The 16,451-nt window shown below is 40.3% G+C and overlaps 1 protein-coding gene across 1 annotated transcript in view; it reads right to left on the bottom strand.

The window, feature by feature from the left end:
• Window positions 1-7,701, bottom strand: part of LOC110521462 (phospholipid phosphatase 2) — a 31,585-nt gene extending 23,884 nt beyond the window's left edge. The window contains exon 1 of the mRNA XM_021599020.3: window positions 6,951-7,701. Coding sequence (XP_021454695.1) covers window positions 6,951-7,011 — 61 coding nt within the window. The 5' untranslated portion in view covers window positions 7,012-7,701. The remainder of the gene's footprint in view (window positions 1-6,950) is intronic.
• Between the last annotated feature and the right edge of the window lie 8,750 nt (window positions 7,702-16,451).

Genomic DNA, 16,451 nt, shown 5'->3' with positions numbered 1-16,451 from the left:
AACTTTACACAGCCTTTAAACGAAACACGGCTTGTAACAAAAATTAAACAGTGGCCTACCAAGAAAGTCATTGGTCACCATCTTCCTCCTCCTGTGCTCTGAAACCACTGAAGTCATCTCCTTCGGTGTCGGAGTTGATTAGCCTCAGAATTGCTTCATCCGATGTTGGATCGTTTTCATTGTCGCTCTCGTCACATTCATCCGGAGGCAAATTCCCCGCTGAGCTCATGCTGCCCCTTCAACACGCAGCAGTCCAGCCTTTCGAAACCCGTTGATGATAGTGGATTTTTTGACAATGCTCCACGCTGTCAGGACCCACTGGCAGACTTGACCATAAGTTGCTCTTCGCATGCGGCCCGTTTTAGTGAAGGATTTCTCCCCACTTGTCATCCAAGCCTCCCACTGAACACGGAGCGGCACCTTAAATGCACGATTTACACTGACGTCGAGTGGCTGCAAATATTTTGGGCCATCTGCTTTTCTTCCCTCTGAAAGCTTTTGTTGTCTTTCTGCACTGAGTCAGTTCCTCATGCTGCTGTTTCCAACGTCTTATCATCGACTCATTAAGGCCAAGCTCCCATGCAGCAGCTCTATTTCCTTTTCCAACAGCCAGATTTATCGCCTTCAACTTGAAAGCTGCATCATATGCATTTCTCCGTGTCTTTGCCATGATGAGGGTGACAAAATTACTACCGTAATCAGAATGATGGGAAGTTTGAGCGCGCTCGATTTACGTCACATTATGTGACAGTGCTCAGTTTTTTGGCGGCATGAATCTTATGAAAGCGGGAAAAATCCATAAATTAGCCGCGTCATTGTATAAACCGCCAGGTTCAAAGCGTGGGAAAAAAGTAGCGGCTTATAGTCCGGAAATTACGGTATGTGGTGAGTGTAACCTCTGCCTTGCTGGGGTGGGGGGCAATCATGTTGCTCAGAATACACTTTATTCATAAGAAACAGTACAAAGCTATACATATGGACTGAAGCACAGAGTACAGCTGAAAATGTAGACTGTTATTCTGCTCTGCTGGTCTCTCTGTAGTGCTACCTGTGAAAACTTCAGACAGGGAGAGGTTAACCCCAGCCAACACCCACTGTATTTGTGCTGAGTGTAGGTTTACAGACAGAAGAGAAGGAGGGAGAAAAAGAGGGTTAGAGGGTTTGAGAGGGGTGGGAGAGAGGAGACTATATTGAATGTCAAACTCAAGCCTAAACTAGGGCAGATATTTGAGTATCCCAAAAAATTGGTAACTACAGATGACTTACTAGCCGCTGAGGCCATCTAGGACATAAACATGAGAGAGAAAGCTCTCTGAAGCATAGAGTCTTATTGTCTGAGGAACATCTAATTCCACAGTGAAATCCTAGCATGGGTTGTAAAGCAGGGCGCTTGTGAGGACTCCAAATAGTGACTTTGAAACTGCCTCTTTGTCATGGGGCAATTCCACAATAATGGAATTATGCTGAGCCAAACAAAAAACATTGATTTCAAAGTTTAAAAAACCATATATGCGACCACTTTTTTCGAAAACAGTATTTGCTCCGAATTATGGTAGCTGCTAGTAGATAGCGCAATGACTAGAAGTCTATGGTAGCTGCTAGTAGATATCGCAATGACTGGAAGTCTATGGTAGTTGCTAGTAGATACCATAGACTTCCAGTCATTGCGCTATCTACTAGCAACTACCATAGACTTCCAGTCATTGCGATATCTACTAGCAGCTACCATAGACTTCTAGTCATTGCGCTATCTACTAGCAGCTACCATAGACATCCAGTCATTGCGCTAACACTAGATAGAGGTAGTTTTGCGAGCTAATGCGAACTTCCTTCATACTGGATGCAAAGACATAAAAATGGTGTCCATGAATTCAGCTGACTCTGGAGAAGTAGATAAAGGGCTTCATTTCCAAAATTCCGAAGTATCCCTTTTAGATTCAAAGATGTTTGCAGAAAGAATGGGATGTCAGCTATGACATGACACCTTGAGCTTTAAATCATCTATTTTGGTTACTGAACTACAGTAACGGAATTCAATCATGGATCCCTGATCTGTACGACACAGAAATGCATAATTATGGATATGAATGTCATTCTCTTCATGGTGCTTTATCCTAAACAGGTACATAAAGGTAGAAATATGCAACATAATCCTTTCCATTTATGGCTATTATTGTAATGAGCTCCGCCCATAAACAAGCCCGAATTTGGTTGTTTCGGACCTAATCTCAACCAATCATAGACATCTTTGTTTCACACTGTTTGAACAGCACAGTACATCACAGTAAAGTAGAGGTCAGTACAGTTCAGTAGAGTTCATTATTCTGTACTAAACTCTAGGGTGCTCTACAGTACTATACACGACTGTACTGTGATGGCCAAACTTCATCTATGATTGGTTCACGTCCACGTTTGGGCCAAATCACGGCTGTTCCGGACCGGACTAAAAAACGACGTCTGTGGATGTTGAAATCAAATCAACTACTTTTCAACGTCCATGGATGTCCGGTGTCGGTCAGTGCTCCGTTGGTAGGGATGCTGGTTACAGCTAATGGAAAGACAGGGGGCTCATGCTGGGTAGGTGTCAGTAAGAGAGGAGAGGTAACATTAACTGGAGAGAGAGGCAACATTAACTGGAGAGAGAGAGGGAGAGGAGAGAAGAGAGAGAAAGACGAGAGAGGGAGAGAAAGAAGAGAGGAGAATGAGAGAAGTTGAGAGATGAGGAGGAGAGGAGAGAGAGAGAGAGGCAAAGAGAGAGAGAGGAGAGAGGCAAAGAGAGAGAGAGAGAGAGAGAAGAGAGAGGCAAAGAGAGAGAGCGGATGGGTTGTCCAGACAGTTTTCACTCTGGCTTTGACCATGAAACCACAGAAAGAGAAAGACAACCGTTATAAACTGAAAATAAACAGTGTGCCAGTGGAAGGGAGGACAGTAGCAGGTTACCCAACTGTGGTTTGTGAATATCATCTCCTATTGTAGCCAATTCAATTACAGTAATTCCGTTAATGATTTTTCAGTAATTTTTACTGATTTGGTAACAGAATTTAGTTTGGTTCCCTTAATAACTCAAACAAATATTGATATCAGTAAAAACACTATAACAAATTGGTAGGTCTACCTTTACTTGTTACTTCTGTGAACTTTCATAACCCTCCCTAATCATGAGGGAGAGACTTTTGAAAATATCTTAATGATATGCAGGTTTTTGGTAATAGAATTGCAAGGCACAAGGCAATGTTCAATAGATTTACAGAAGGAAAATAAATTCTCCAAAACTAAATAGAAGTGTTGATATTAGTTGGCAGGGGTCTTTCTTCAACATGATTGTGTTTTGATGTATTTCTGAAACCTTAGAAAACATCTTCCAGAAAAAGTATTCAAAGATTCCTTTTCCATCTGTTTGAGCAGAAATCAAAGCCATTACAATTGTTTTACATGGAAAATGGTTGAAAAATGTATCTATGCCTTCATTTGCCAAAAATATAGACTCTTAGCTTTCATTTGACACCCAATTTGTTATGCTCCTATGAACTTCATATGCTGGTGCTCATGGGTCCTTTAAAAATGGAAATGACCCATGGTTAATAATCACACACCTCACCTGCCACAACAGCTTTTCATAGTTTGACATGGGCAAAGCCCTGGGCAGGATAAGTATTTACCAGTTATATTACTCTGTGATTATATCTACAGAGTTTAGTGTAATGTCATTTAAATGTAATAGCCTACATCAGAGGTTAACCCTGGGGAATGTGGTTCTGACTTGTTGCATAACCATTGCAATACCATTAATTCACACTTCACAGTAACCTTCTAATAATTAAACTACAGACCACATCACTGCACCCTCCCTTTATATCAACTTCCCCATGGTAGAGATTCAGTTGTATTTTTACTTCTAGCAATTTATGTCCTTCAGGCTTGCATTTCAATCCATTTTTGAGGTGGAACAAAAGCCACACTATAACTAGTGTATCCTGTGTCTAAAAACACTATTTTTTGCAAAGATCAGGAGCATGGATACTTCTTCTTTCTTTGGAGGGTGCAAGAAGTGAGGTGGATCATCTAAATTTGACCGTGAGAATTTAAGACAAGACTCAAGACAAGGGCTTTAGAGTTCATTAGGGGGGCCAGCCAGACTCTCTCTATGTAGCAGTCGGTGTGATGTACTCACTGCTGAAATCTCATGGTGGAATGGATCATATTCTGAAAGCCTGGGGATGCTGCCCTGAAGCAGGTCCCAACAGGCACTACCCATTCTGCTCTCCTCTTCTCTCACACCACACTGAACAACAACAACGTGGGAATGTGCTGCTAAATGCCAGACCATTACGCAATCCGTCTGCCAAGTGTAAGTGCAGTTATCAGTTATCATACACCCCCTGTGTAACAACACCCCCACATTGGAGCCTTGACAGATGGAAAACCTACCGCTAAGTAGTGTTTCCCAACTCCCAAGTGTTAAACAAATCAAAACATATTTAATATTTGAGATTCTTCAAATAGCCACCCTTTGCCTTGGTGACAGCTTTGCACACTATTGGCATTCTCTCAACCAGCTTCACCTGTAATGCTTTTCCAACAGTCTTGAAGGACTTCCCACATATGCTGAGCATTTGTTGGCTGCTTTTCCTTCACTCTGCGGTCCAACTCATCCCAAACCATCTCAATTCAGGTTCCCGAGTGGCGCAGTGGTCTAAGGCACTGCATCTCAGTGCTAGGGGCGTCACTACAGACACTCTGGTTTGAATCCAGGCTGTATCACAACCGGCCGTGATTGGGAGTCCCATAGGGCACCGCACAATTGGCCCAATTGGTTTGGCCGGTGTAGGCCATCATTGTAAATAAGAATTTGCCTAGTTAAATATATATATATATTTTTTTTATTGGGTAAGGTTGGGTGATTGTGGAGGCCAGGTCATTGATGCAGCACTTACACAGCCTGGCGGTGTGTTGGGTCATTGTCCTGTTGAAAAACAAATGATGGTCCCACTAAGCCCAAACCCGATGGTGTATTGTTGCAGAATGCTGTGGTAGACATGCTGGTTAAATGTGCCTTGAATTCTAAATAAATCACAGACAGTGTCAACAGCAAAGCTTCCCCATACCATCACACCTCCTCCTCCACGCTTCATGGTGGGAACCACACATGCAGAGATCATCTGTTCACCTACTCTGCGTCTCACAAAGACACGGCGGTTGGAAACAAAAATCTCACATTTGGACTGATCAGACCAAAGGACAGATTTTCACCAGTCTAATGTCCATTGCTTGTGTTTCTTGGCCCAAGCAAGTCTCTTCTTATTGGTGTCCTTTAGTAGTGGTTTCTTTGCAGCAATTCAACCATGAAGGCCTGATTCACGCAGTCTCCTCTTAACAGTTAATGTTGAGATGTGTCTGTTACATGAACTGTGTGAATTTATTTGGGCTGCAATCTGAGGTGCAGTTAACTCTAATGAACTTATCCACTGCAGCAGAGGTAACTCTGGGTCTTCCTTTCCTGTGGCGGTCCTCATGAGAGCCAGTTTCATCATAGCGCTTGATGGTTTTTGAGACTGCATTTGAAGTTCTTGAAAGTTTCACAATTAACTGATGGACTGTCGTTTCTCTTTGCTTATTTGAGCTGTTCTTGCCATAATATGGACTTGGTCTTTTACTAAATAGAGCTATCTTCTGTATACCACCCCTACCTTGTCACAACACAACTGATTGGCTCAAATGCATTAAGGAAAAAAAACACAAATTAACTTTTAACAAGGCACACCTGTTAATTGAAATGCATTCCAGGTGATTACTTCATGAAGGTGGTTGAGAGAATGCCAAGAGTGTGCAAAGCTGTCATCAAGGCAAAGGGTGGCTAATATCTCAAATATAAAATATATAAAACACATGTTGGTTAATACATGATTCCATATGTGTTATTTCATAGTTTTGATTTATTAACTATTATTCTACAATGTAGAAAATAGTAAAAAGAAAGAAAAACACTTGAATAAGTAGGTGTGTCCAAACTTTTGACTGGGTACTGATTGTATTGCTATAGCTTCACCTCAAACCACTGTCCACTTGTACATTTGCACTGCCCTATCATTTATCTTCATTGATTCATTGACAGTCTGCACTTTAAATTCCCAGCCATAATTCATATTGAACTAACTCAGTATTGAAGTAGCTGGTCTGTCATGCCCATTTGCAAGCAAGATCCTTGAAAATGCATTGAATGTGGAAAAGAGGCATATTCTTCAAAATATTTTGGAAGGCCAAATAGAGGAAAATAGGGATAAGGTGGCACTGCATTTCCACAAACAAATATTGAGTTTACTGAAATTCATTACAAAAAGTAAAGGCCCATGATGCAAATGAGCCTTTCCTATTTTCCCATTGTGCAATTTAATATCGCACCATGTCATCTGGACAAATGTGCATGTTTGTAAGTGGTGATGGTCTGGAGCAGAGAAAGGCTGGCATTAAAAACAAGCTACTCCCATCTTATTCTCTACTACGGTGTTATAATTAGTATGAACTGGAGAAAGTGTTAACACAAAAACTTAAATCTGACTCTTTCACAGTCCGCCAGCTTTATAAGAATTGTCTCTAGGGCGCACATATTTGAACTTTCTATTTTTTTTTATGAAGAGTAGGCCGACAGTTCGACTCAACTATGTAATCAAAAGTGACTAAATCAGTTAAATATACAGTAAAGACGTTGTCATTTGCCACATAATTTAACCACGAGGAGGAATATTATGTTGGTAACAATCTGTATACCTTTTCCATTTCATGTCCAATGTATTTTCATCAGTCTAAAATTAAAATCAATGTTACCGAGGCACGGACACGGTAGTCCCAATGACTGTATGTGAATAGATCTGATTACGTAGCCTGCCTAGTATATAATCCTGTCTTTGTTCAAGCGCAGTGTGAAATTGATACACTGTAGCTACTGTACTTACCCACTACCACGCACAGCACGTCCACGAAAACATACAGCTTCTTTTTTCTAAAATCCGTCATTTTTCCTTCTGTATTTGATTAAAAACTTGTTTCAAAACTTACTTTACGAGTGCCGTATGCAAACTGCCAACCTGTATCGCGAGTTCTTCCGGAAGGCTACTTCCCTACCTGCCCACAAATGCTGTTTGTTACCTTGGAATGCAATTTTGAAATCCCAAAGATGTCTTCCAAACTCAGACTCTAATCATCTCAATCGGCCACAGTGTTAAAACTATTACGCCCTTTGCCCGCATATTTTGGTTACGGACTGAAAAAGAAAACGTTTTTATATTAGTTGAGGCGTCTGACAAACCAACGCAACCCTCTCAGTGCACCACTCCACTGATCACTCCTTCCCACTTCCTTACAGTATTTTCTGCGGCGTTCAGAACAACTGGGAACTCGGAAATAGTTACTTAAATGTGCGAAATTTGAAAGGTAAGAATTGACACAAGCCAGGTTTCCAGCCAACCTTTTTATAGATATAAAGTACATGTCGGATAAAAAATGTCACGATGGTAATAGCAAATCAGTAAACTTTCCAAATGTTGACAAAACAAAATATGCTAGAAAATGTGTGATTTTGTTTGCGTCGGTAAAATAAATTATTCGAGAAATTGTGGTGGAAACGACATTATGCTCAAATATTGATAGCCTATAGGCCTAATAACCATCATATCGTAGTACATTTTAGGTGACGCGATGACGTATGGTCTTCCCACTATGACTCGCGAAAGCATGCCGTTTAGAAGGCTGCAGCTGAAATAAATTATGAACTTTATAGGGTGGTGAAAGTGCACTGTGATGAGTTTAATGCTCAATTCCAATAAATATGGGGGATCTAATTCTGGTGACATGATCAATGCTTAATTGGCTCCAGTTTGAGAAATAAAAATGATCCCGCTCTTATCCATAATATCATAATGTAGTCTATACCAGCACTGTAGCTGCGAGCTGTTGGCTAGAGCTCACTGCCAAGACCAGACTGGGCACATTTGCTATATAATGCAACAGTTTGAGACAAAACCATTGGCAGAGTTGAAAACGCATGGAAACCCATTTAAAATGGATCGAACACTTTTTTTTGCAATTTTCGCCTAAAATGCCATACCAAAATCTAACTGCCTGTAGCTCAAGACCTGAAGCAAGGATATGCATATTCTTGATACCATTTGAAAGGAAACACTTGGAAGTTTGTGGAAATGTGAAAGTAATGTAGGAGAATATAACACATTAGATCTGGTAAAAGATAATATAAAGGAAAAAACATGCGTTTTCTATTTTTATTTTTTTCATCATCTTTGAAATGCAAGAGAAAGGCCATTATTACACGTAGGACTCTAGGCGCCATTTTGATTTTGGCCACTAGATGGCAGCAGTGTGTGTACAAAGTTTTAGATTGATCCAATGAACCATTGCATTACTATTCAAAATGTTGTATAATGTGCCGAATTCATCAATTGATACTTTTTCAAGTACTTTTTCAAGTTCAAGTATAATACAACATTTAAGTTTACACACTCCCAGGAATGTCATAAATTATGGATAATTAGCTTCCCTACAGAAAAGACACCAACCTTCACACATCTAGATGGGGTGAGGGGGGCCAGACACAGCAGGGATTCAAACAGTAGAACCCAGTTCCTACATTTGAATATAAAAATATATTTGATCAAACAAGACTATTCTACAAGACTTTAACCCGTAGAGGTTAAAGGAAAACTCCACACAAAAACTCTCGTAATATTAATTTCATTTTTCCATTGTTGATATGGTCTCAAAATGTTTTGCATCTCAGCAATGAAGTTTTCAAGATATGTAACTTTCAAAATACAGAAATACAGCCTCTATGATGCATTTTGAATCATATGATCATAACGGCTGTATTCTGTATTTTGAAAGTTAGCAGATAAGTTTTGGGGTGGAATTTTCCTTTAACTTATATTTTTTTATTTGGTATATGGGAATTTAACAGCAAAAATTAATTTTTGTGCACTACGTCATCATGCACAACCTTTTATTCACAACAAGTCAATGGAAATGATGGAAACATCTCGTGGGAAAATGCACATATTGTTGTTATGCGGATTTTAGAATAATTGCATGAAAATCTGTTCCCAATTGGATGGAAACCTCCTGTAGCTACTGACAGCAACAATAAAGGAAAGCAGAGCAGAACTCATCCTTGCGCTCTGCACCAGCCCCCGTCAGTCTTGCTGGTGGTAAAGCAGTTCGTTTCTCAGAGTAGTCTACAGTGCACTCAGTGGATAGCAGCTGACTATTGGGGAGTTGCCTGTTACTGACTGACTGTGTACATGTGCCATAAAACTTATGGGGATATTTTAGGGCATTTCCATAGATCAGTGTCTACTGGGATTTTGGGGGGAAATCCATGGCACTCTACATTAATGGTGACATATTGATAAAAAATACATTTTTATACATTTTATATGTTATATGATTAGTCTAAAGTGATCAGTCACAGAATTCAAAGCAAGTAATTATTTACTAAATATAATTCTAAACATTGTAATAAGATTATCGTTACAAATTCAGGGGTAGCCCCAATCAGGACTCTCAGTCACAGAATTCAAGGCAAGTAATTATTTACTAAATATAATTCTAAACATTGTAATAACATTATCGTTACAACTTCAGGGGTAGCCCCAATCAGGACTCGAACATGGGTCCAGTAACTGTGTAGCCAACACCTTAACTGTGACACCATGAGGTCGTATACTCTTGACTAGCTCGCTAGGTGTTAGGTTAAGGTTGCTACAACATGACATGACATCCATGACAACCAAACTCCATCCACTCGAGCCAGTAGGCTACAGACCTCAGCAGGCATCGCATGCAGCGTTTTCTTGTCCTGAGCCAATACCTCATTCTTGAAAAGCATTTGCATAGTTTACCATGCAGAGCCGGACCCTTAATTCAGTATGCAGTATTTAACAACATGCTATCCTCCCAAACTGTCAACCCCTTCTGTACCCGCTGTTGAAAGAGCAAAAAACACCAGGGATGCTGACTCACACATGACTAGGGTTGACCGGTTGACACTGGGTAGTAAAAATAAAATTGGGTTTAAATGTGCCATAAGTTGTGGGCATTATTCAAAGCTCTAAAAAAGTGTGTGTGGGTGTACTGGACTCAGTATGTGGAAACATTAAAACTCTATGAGTTACAAAAGCAAAGGGAGTTTTATAAGTCCTGCTGGGACTGTAGAATTAACATCACCAAGCAACAGTAGGACTCAGAGGAACTGGGATAACTTGTGTTTTTGTTTCTTCATCAGCACTAGACCTGGGGCTAGATGTTCTAGCCTGGTTTGACTGACTTCTAGCCTCTCTTATAACACAGCAGCTCTTAAAAGAAACTGCAGTAAATACGTAGACACGCATCAGTAGCATCAGTAGATGATATGATATTACAGCATATAAAGGATATATATAGAACAGATTAAACATATATTACTTGAATTACTTTGCAAGTGGCCTTATTTTGACTTGCCAGGTCACAATGAAACTTGATTGGATAAAAACAATATTCAAAGTACTGTACAGATGCCAATGAAAACCTCAGTGTGTTATAACATAAACAAATTCAGAACATATAACAGAAAAACAAAGAACAGGGTTCAGACGTCATAAGAAATTATATTACCACATACAATCAACATCAATAGTTTTCTGCCCCCTGCTGGGGGAATGGGGACACTGGGGCTTTATTTGAAATGGTGTTCTCTCCTCTGAGATTCTGAAAAATAAAGAGAATAACTTAGAGCATGTTTTATTGGTTAGACAAATAATATAGCATAAACGTGCAATACAGAGTAATCAATCAAACACAAATGCTTCACTAAATTAGTCCTACTCTGTGTATTTTTATGTGAACTTCCAGAGATCTTCAATGAGATCATTGTCTACAGATATGTACAATAGAAATCTGTGTTTTTCCATTTTTTAGGGCACAGTCCAATTTTGCCATCGGGTATATAAAAGTATGCAATTGTGGATCCTTGTGAAGTCCCTACCCTAAACCCTAACCCCTACCTGCATGACCCCTCTGACCCTCATGCAGTGACTGACTTGGTGGCTCATCACAACAGTGAACTATCCTCCCACCTGGATGTTATTTTCCCCCTTAAAAGGAGGGTGGTCTCCTTCAACATCCCAGCGCCATGGTACAATCCTGAGTTGCGTGCCATGAAAGCCACAGGATGACAACTAGAACGGCTCTACAAACGGAACAGGGCTCATTGTTCATAAGGAGGCCTACAAAGACCACATTCACAACTGCAAGGACTCACTTGCCACGACCTAATCTGCCTATTTCTCCAACATCATAAGGAATGAACAAGGAAACCCAAGGAAACCCAAGAGAGCTCTTCTCAAACATCAACAAACTTCACCATCGACCTTTATGTCAGTTTTCTGGCCTCTTTTCAAAACAAAGTTGAGGCTATCTATCCAACAGCTGCAACAGTCTCACCCTTTCTTAATGGTACGGGACACCCAAGTGCACACACACACATTTCATTTTATACTACAACAATTACAGGGTAGCTTACTCTGTTGATACTGACAAACAGATCAATAAAAACCATGTTGTCTGATCCATATAATCGGCCTACGAAAAGTGGCGACACGAATACAATATGACGTCCATCTAACCTGAAGGAGGAAATGATTGTCCAAAAATAAACAAAAGTGGCACTGACCCAATGATAAAGACAGTGAATATGCACACTCACAGGTGATATGGCCGATGTTCTCCGCTGGTGCCAATAAGATAGGCTACTGTTTGCTCAATTAACTTAATCATTTTGATAACTAAAAGACAAATTGGAGTCTTTTCAATGTCATCTTTTTACAGTAATAGCCATTTGCTTTTAAAACAGTTTTTCCATTATTGTATTTTTAAATATTGTGATATGCCTGGCTGGATCTCTGCTTTTCACTGACAGTCATAACTCAACAATCATCTATTTGGTATTTGCAGCATGAGCTGCACAAATTGCGGGCCCTTCAGACTGTAGGTTATGTGATTTAAAACAATCCACATCTTTTTTTTATGAAGCTAATGATCCCCTGTGGCCAAATCATCATATTTTCTGGTGTAGTAGCCTATTTTTAAGGATTTGATTTATTTCTGTTTTCAGTGCATTCGGAAAGTATTCAGACCTCATTACTTTTTCCACATATTGTTACATTCCAACCTTATTGGAGGTAGGTAGCCTAGTGGTTAGAGCATTGGGCCAGTTACCGAAAGGTTGCTAGATCAAATCCCTGAGCTGACAAGGTAAAAATCTGTCGCTCTGCCCCTGAGCAAGGCAGTTAACCCACTGTTCCTAGGCTGTCATTGTAAATAAGAATTTGTTCATAACTGACTTGCCTAGTTAAATAAAGGTAAAAAATATATATTTATAACATTGATTAAATAGTTTTTCCCCTCATCAATCTACACACAATACCCCATAATGACAAAGCAAAAACAGGGTTTTAGAAATTGTAGCAAATGTAAATATAAAAAAGTATTCAGACCCTTTAGTAAGTACTTTGTTGAACTACCTTTGGCAGTGATTACAGCCTCAAGTCTTCTTGGGTAGGACGCTACATGCTTGGCACACCTGTATTTGAGGAGTTTCTCCCATTCTTCTCTGCAGATCCTCTCAAGCTCTGTCAGGTTGGATGTGGATTTTTCAGAATGCTGTTCATTGACTACAGCTCAGCAATCAACACCATAGTACCCTCCACGCTCATCATTAAGCTCGGGCCCTGGGTCTGAATCCTGGACTTCCTGACAGGCCACACCCAGGTGGAGAAGGTAGGAAACAACAACTCCACTTCGCTGATTCTCAACACAGGGGCCCCACAAGGGTGCTTGCTCAGCCCCCTCTTGTACTCCCTGTTCACCCATGACTGCGTGGCCATGCACTCCTCCAACTCAATCACCAAGTTTGCAGACGACACAACAGTAGTAGGCCTGATCAATAATGACGAGACAGCCTACAGAGAGGAGGTGAGGGCCCTGGGAGTGTGGTGCCAGGAAAATAACCTCTCACTCAACGTCGACAAAACAATAGGAGCTGATTGTGGACTTCAGGAAACAACAGAGGGAGCAAGCCCCCAACCACATGGATGGGACCACCTGGAGCAGGTGGAAAGCTTCAAGTTCCTCTGTGTACACATCACTGACAATCTGAAATCGTCCACCCACACAGACAGTGTGGTGAAGAAGATGCAACAGCACCTCTTCAAACTCAGGAGGCCAATTTTGGGGGCTTGGCACCTAAAACCCTCACAAACCTTTACAGATGCACAATTGAGAGCTTCCTGTCGGGCTGTATCACCACCTGGTACGGCAACTGCCCAACGCTTCATCGGGGGCAAACTATCTGCCCTCCAGGACACCTACAGCACCCGATGTCACAGGAAGGCCAACAACCAACCGAGCCTCTGCATGTTCACTCCACTATCATCCAGAAGGCGAGGTCAGTACAGGTGCATCAAAACTGGGACCGAGAGACTGAAAAACAGCTTCTCAAGGCCATCAGACTTAAATAGCCATCACTAGGCGGCTTCCACCCGGTTACGTAACCCTGCACCTTAGAGGCTGCTGCCCTATATACATAGACTTGAAATCACTGGCCACTTTAATAATGGAACACCATTTTAACATATATACTATATTCTATTCTACTGTATTTAGTCTATGCCACTCCGACATTGCTCATCGTAATATTTGTATATTTCTTAGATTATTTAACTTTTAGGTTGTGTGTATTGGTAGATATTACTGCACTGTTGAATTTCGTTACACCCGCAATAACATCAGCTAAAGATGTGTATGTGACAATTAAATCTCAAGATTGAACCCAACATGGGGGGACTGTCATGACGTTGGCCTGTGGGTGAGGTTTATGACCCCACCCCATAAATACCTTTCTCCCTTTCCTCTCTCTTGACTCTACAGAAGGACTCTTGAAAAGCCTTTGTTAAACATACACAGTTCCTTGCGAAAGTATTCGGCCCCCTTGAACTTTGCGACCTTTTGCCACATTTCAGGCTTCAAACATAAAGATATAAAACTGTATTTTTTTGTGAAGAATCAACAACAAGTGGGACACAATCATGAAGTGGAACGACATTTATTGGATATTTCAAACTTTTTTAACTTATTTAGGTATTTAGTAAATAAATAATTAAATCAAATTTTGTATTTTCAACTTGTTAGCCAGGGTTCGTGAAGATGACCAAGAATTTATCACTTTCAGATGAGACTAAAAAGGTGACGATTAATAATTGACTGCTATTGACGTAAAAGATTACCAGGTCTTTAAGAGTTTATTCGGAAGATAACAGCTCTATTAATATTATTTCGTGGTGCCCCGATTTTCTAGTTAATTGTCTACCTGATTAGCTTAATCAGGTAATATTAATTACAGAGAAATAATTTTCTGGAATAGCATGTCATATCACTTAATCTGGCATAGCCAAAGACACGAGACCTGTCATCATGTTGAGTGTTCTCCATGGTTAGCCTGTCATCATGTTTAGTGTTCTCCATGGTTAGCCTGTCATCATGTTGAGTGTTCTCCATGGTTAGCCTGTCTTCATGTTTAGTGTTCTCAATGGTTAACCTGTCATCATGTTTAGTATTCTCCATGGTTAGTCTGTCATCATGTTTAGTATTCTCCATGGTTAGCCTGTCATCATGATTAGTGTTCTCCATGGTCAGTCTGTCATCATGTTTAGTATTCTCCATGGTTAGTCTGTCATCATGTTTAGTAATCTCCATGTTTAGTATTCTCCGTGGTTAGTCTGTCATCATGTTTAGTATTCTCCATGGTTAGTCTGTCATCATGTTTATTAATCTCCATGTTTAGTATTCTCCATGGTTAGTTTGTCATCATGTTTAGTATTCTCCATGGTTAGTCTGTCATCATGTTTAGTATTCTCCATGGTTAGTCTGTCATCATGTTTACTAATCTCCATGTTTAGTATTCTCCATGGTTAGTCTGTCATCATGTTTAGTGTTCTCCATGGTTAGCCTGTCATCATTTTTAGTAATCTCCATGGTTAGTCTGTCATCATGTTTGGTGTTCTCCATGGTTCATCTGTCATTATGTTTAGTATTCTCCATGGTTAGTCTGTCATCATGTTTAGTGTTCTCCATGGTTAGTCTGTCATCATGTTTAGTGTTCTCCATGGTTAGTCTGTCATCATGTTTAGTGTTCTCCATGGTTAGTCTGTCATCATGTTTAGTGTTCTCCATGGTTAGTCTGTCATCATGTATAGTGTTCTCCATGGCTAGTCTGTCATCATGTTTAGTATTCTCCATGGTTAGTCTGTCATCATGTTTAGTGTTCTCCATGGTTAGTGTTCTCCATGGTTAGTCTGTAATCATGTTTAGTGTTCTCCATGGTTAGTCTGTCATCATGGTTAGTGTTCTCCATGGTTAGTCTGTCATCATGTTTAGTGTTCTCCATGGTTAGTCTGTCATCATGGTTAGTATTCTCCATGGTTAGTCTGTCATCATGGTTAGTGTTCTCCATGGTTAGTCTGTCATCATGTTTAGTGTTCTCCATGGTTAGTCTGTCATCATGTTTAGTGTTCTCCATGGTTAGTCTGCCATCATGTTTAGTGTTCTCCATGGTTAGCTTGTCATCATGTTTAGTGTTCTCCATGGTTAGTCTGTCATCATGTTTCGTGTTCTCCATGGTTAGTCTGTCATCATGTTTAGTGTTCTCCATGGTTAGTCTGTCATCATGTTTAGTGTTCTCCATGGTTAGTCTGTCATCATGGTTAGTGTTCTCCATGGTTAGTCTGTCATCATGTTTAGTGTTCTCCATGGTTAGTCTGTCATCATGTTTAGTGTTCTCCATGGTTAGTCTGTCATCATGGTTAGTGTTCTCCATGGTTAGTCTGTCATCATGTTTAGTGTTCTCCATGGTTAGTCTGTCATCATGTTTGGTGTTCTCCATGGTTAGTCTGTCATCATGTTTAGTGTTCTCCATGGTTAGTCTGTCATCATGTTTAGTGTTCTCCATGGTTAGCCTGTCATCATGTTTAGTGTTCTCCATGGTTAGTCTGTCATCATGTTTAGTATTCTCCATGGTTAGTCTGTCATCATGTTTAGTGTTCTCCATGGTTAGTCTGTCATCATGTTTAGTATTCTCCATGGTTAGTCTGTCATCATGTTTAGTATTCTCCATGGTTAGTCTGTCATCATGTTTAGTATTCTCCATGGTTAGTCTGTCATCATGGTTAGTGTTCTCCATGGTTAGTCTGTCATCATGTTTAGTGTTCTCCATGGTTAGTCTGTCATCATGTTTTGTGTTCTCCATGGTTAGTCTGTCATCATGTTTAGTATTCTCCATGGTTAGTCTGTCATCGTGTTTAGTGTTCTCCATGGTTAGTCTGTCATCATGGTTAGTGTTCTCCATGGTTAGTCTG

Source organism: Oncorhynchus mykiss, chromosome 4, assembly GCF_057628025.1.
Source record: "Oncorhynchus mykiss isolate SJ-2025 chromosome 4, ASM5762802v1, whole genome shotgun sequence".
Lineage (NCBI taxonomy): Eukaryota > Metazoa > Chordata > Actinopteri > Salmoniformes > Salmonidae > Oncorhynchus > Oncorhynchus mykiss.
This window is presented reverse-complemented; position numbering and strand designations above follow the sequence as displayed.